The following is a 2500-nucleotide window of genomic DNA, read 5'->3' as shown; positions in this document are numbered from 1 at the left end:
AGAGAGAGAGAGAGAGAGGGAGGAGGGAGGGAGGGAGGGAGGGAGGGAGGGAGGGAGGGGAGGAGGGAGGGAGGGAGGGAGGGGAGGAGGGAGAGAGAGAGAGAGAGAGAGAGAGAGAGAGAGAGAGAGAGAGAGAGAGAGAGAGAGAGAGAGAGAGAGAGAGATAGAGAGAGAGGAGAAAGGAGAGAGAGAGAAAAAGAGAGTAGAGAAAGGAAAGAGAAAGGAAAGAGAGAGAAAGAGAGAGAGAGAGAGAGAGAGAGAGAGAGAGAGAGAGAGAGAGAGAGAGAGAGAGAAGAGAGAGAGAGAGAGAGAGAGAGAGAGAGAGAGAGAGAGAGAGCGAGAGCGAAAGAGGAGGGCGGAAGAGAGAGAGCGAGAGGAGGGAGGAAGAGAAAGAAAGAAAGAGAGAGCGAGAGAGCGACAGGAGCAGGCGCTTCAATCCCGGCACCATAACCTCCCTTCGTGCAGAAGCCCATACCCTTGCTTTCTCGTCCGCTTCAACGCCTCGACTTTATCCCAAGCTGTGCAGCCACAAGAGGACGCCTAAATCACCACGTCATGCCCCTCCCCTTTCACCCTTTCCTTGCCCTTCTCGAATCCCCATTTCATCCCTCTTCACGCCCCCTCCCCCACTCCCTATGACCCTTCCCACGCTATACCTGCCGATCGCTTTAACTCCTCCCATCCCCTATCCCGTGCCCCCTCCTTCCCTTTAAACCCCTCCCATCCCCTCCCCCTTGTCTCCTCCTTCCCTTTAACCCTTCCCATCCCCTCTCCCTTGCCCTCCTCCCATCCCCTCCCCCGTGCCCCCTCCTTTCCTTTAAACCCCTCCCCTTCCCCTCCCCCTTGTCTCCTCCTTCCCTTTAACCCTTCCCATCCCCTCTCCCTTGCCCCCCTCCCTCCTTCCCTTTAAACCCCTCCCATCCCCTCCTCCTTGTCTCCTCCTTCCCTTTAACCCTCCCCATCCCCTCTCCCTTGCCCCCTCCCTCCTTCTCTTTTAAACCCCTCCCCCTTGCCTCCTCCTTCCCTTTAACCCCTCCCATCCCCTCTCCCTCGCTCCCCCCTTCCCTTTGACCCGTCCCATTTCCTCTCCCTCGCCCCTGCTTCCCTTTAAACCCCTCCCATGCCTCCCTCCTTCCTCTTTCCCTCCCACGCCTCCCGCCCTCCCCTCCCCTCTTACCCTCCCACACACCCTCCCTCCCCTCCCCTACCACACAGGACCACTCACCCTCGTAAGGACAGCCGTGGAGCTCGACGCGCATGCAGACGGTCCGCGGATGGGGCGAGAAGGGCACGAAGCGGATCTTGGAGGCGATGATGGGCGGCACGAGCTCGTTCTTCACCGGCATGTACTGGTTCTTGTTGGCCTGCAGGATCTGGGGGAGGAAGAGGAAAATGCGGTGAGGATACGAGCGGAAGAAGAAATGCGTGAACGGATGATGCGAGACAGAAGGGAATGGATGGTGCGAGACAGAAGGGAATGGATGGCGCGTGAAAGAAGAGAATGAATGAATAATACAGGAAAGGAGAAATAATACGATTTTGGGAAAAGGAATAAAATGGAAACTATTTACTGTATACCCTTCAGTACAATATTCAGAAGTATTTGCAGCCGCCTGACTGTGAGCATGCAATTTCTCCGTTTTTCTAACAGAAACAAGAATATAAAATTCGTACAACAATTAAAGCATGTCAAAGACAGTCTTGAAAAACGTATCTATAAATATGTATATTTTTTCATGGAACCCATCCGTAACTGACCGTTGGCAGTGCCCCTTCCCCCTCCCCTCCTCTCTCTCTCTCTGTCTCTCTCGCTCTCTCTCTCTCTCTTTCAGTCTTTGTCTTTGTCTTCGTCTCCGTCTCTCTCTGTCTCTTTGTCTCGTTGCCTCTATCTCTACCTGTCGTCGTCGTTGTCGCTGTCTCTGTTTCGTTGTGTCAATGTCTCTCGCTCTCTCTCTCCCCCTCCCCCTCTCTCTCCGTCCTCCATTTTCCCATTTTTAATTATTTTTACTCCCTTCCTCCTGCTATATTCTCCCAATATCCGTTCCTGCACACGCCACTACACTCAGGTCGGGCTATATCAGACGTTCATGAAAAAAGGGATATTCGGCTCCCTGCATACCTCTCTCTCTCGATGTTAGTTTATATGGACTGATAAACAACGTAACCTATTCGTTCCAGGGAAGATCCATGGGGCAAACTGTTCTGAAATCTCTCTGTTATAAGCCACGCGTGCCCTTCATTGTTCATTTCTTCATGTTTTCTTCGTATTGTCCCATAGATATTCGATCATGATTGCCTGGAAGACTCAGCATTCCCGAGAGACGCATGAGTCGCCTACTTACAACATCTAAGATCTAGCATTTACGTACGCTATATGTACACACATTTTCTCTCGTAATTAATTCACCTTCACACCACTTATCCTCTCTTCATCACCCCTTACCAGCCTACTCTCCCTTGCATCCCTCTCGCCTCGCCTTAGCCTCACACCGCTCACCCT

General features: G+C 52.6%; 1 protein-coding gene across 7 annotated transcripts in view; it reads right to left on the bottom strand.

Moving 5' to 3' along the window:
• Positions 1-2500, bottom strand: part of LOC113810249 (discoidin domain-containing receptor 2) — a 751580-nt gene that overhangs the window by 74434 nt on the left and 674646 nt on the right. For all 7 annotated transcript variants that reach the window (XM_070140935.1, XM_070140937.1, XM_070140938.1 and 4 more), the window contains exon 5: positions 1226-1373. In XM_070140935.1, coding sequence (XP_069997036.1) covers positions 1226-1373 — 148 coding nt within the window. The remainder of the gene's footprint in view (positions 1-1225; positions 1374-2500) is intronic.

The sequence above is a fragment of the Penaeus vannamei genome, chromosome 27 (genome assembly GCF_042767895.1).
Source record: "Penaeus vannamei isolate JL-2024 chromosome 27, ASM4276789v1, whole genome shotgun sequence".
Classification (NCBI taxonomy): Eukaryota; Metazoa; Arthropoda; class Malacostraca; order Decapoda; family Penaeidae; genus Penaeus; species Penaeus vannamei.
Note: the sequence above shows the minus strand (reverse complement) of the source record. Positions and strands in the feature narration are given on the sequence as shown.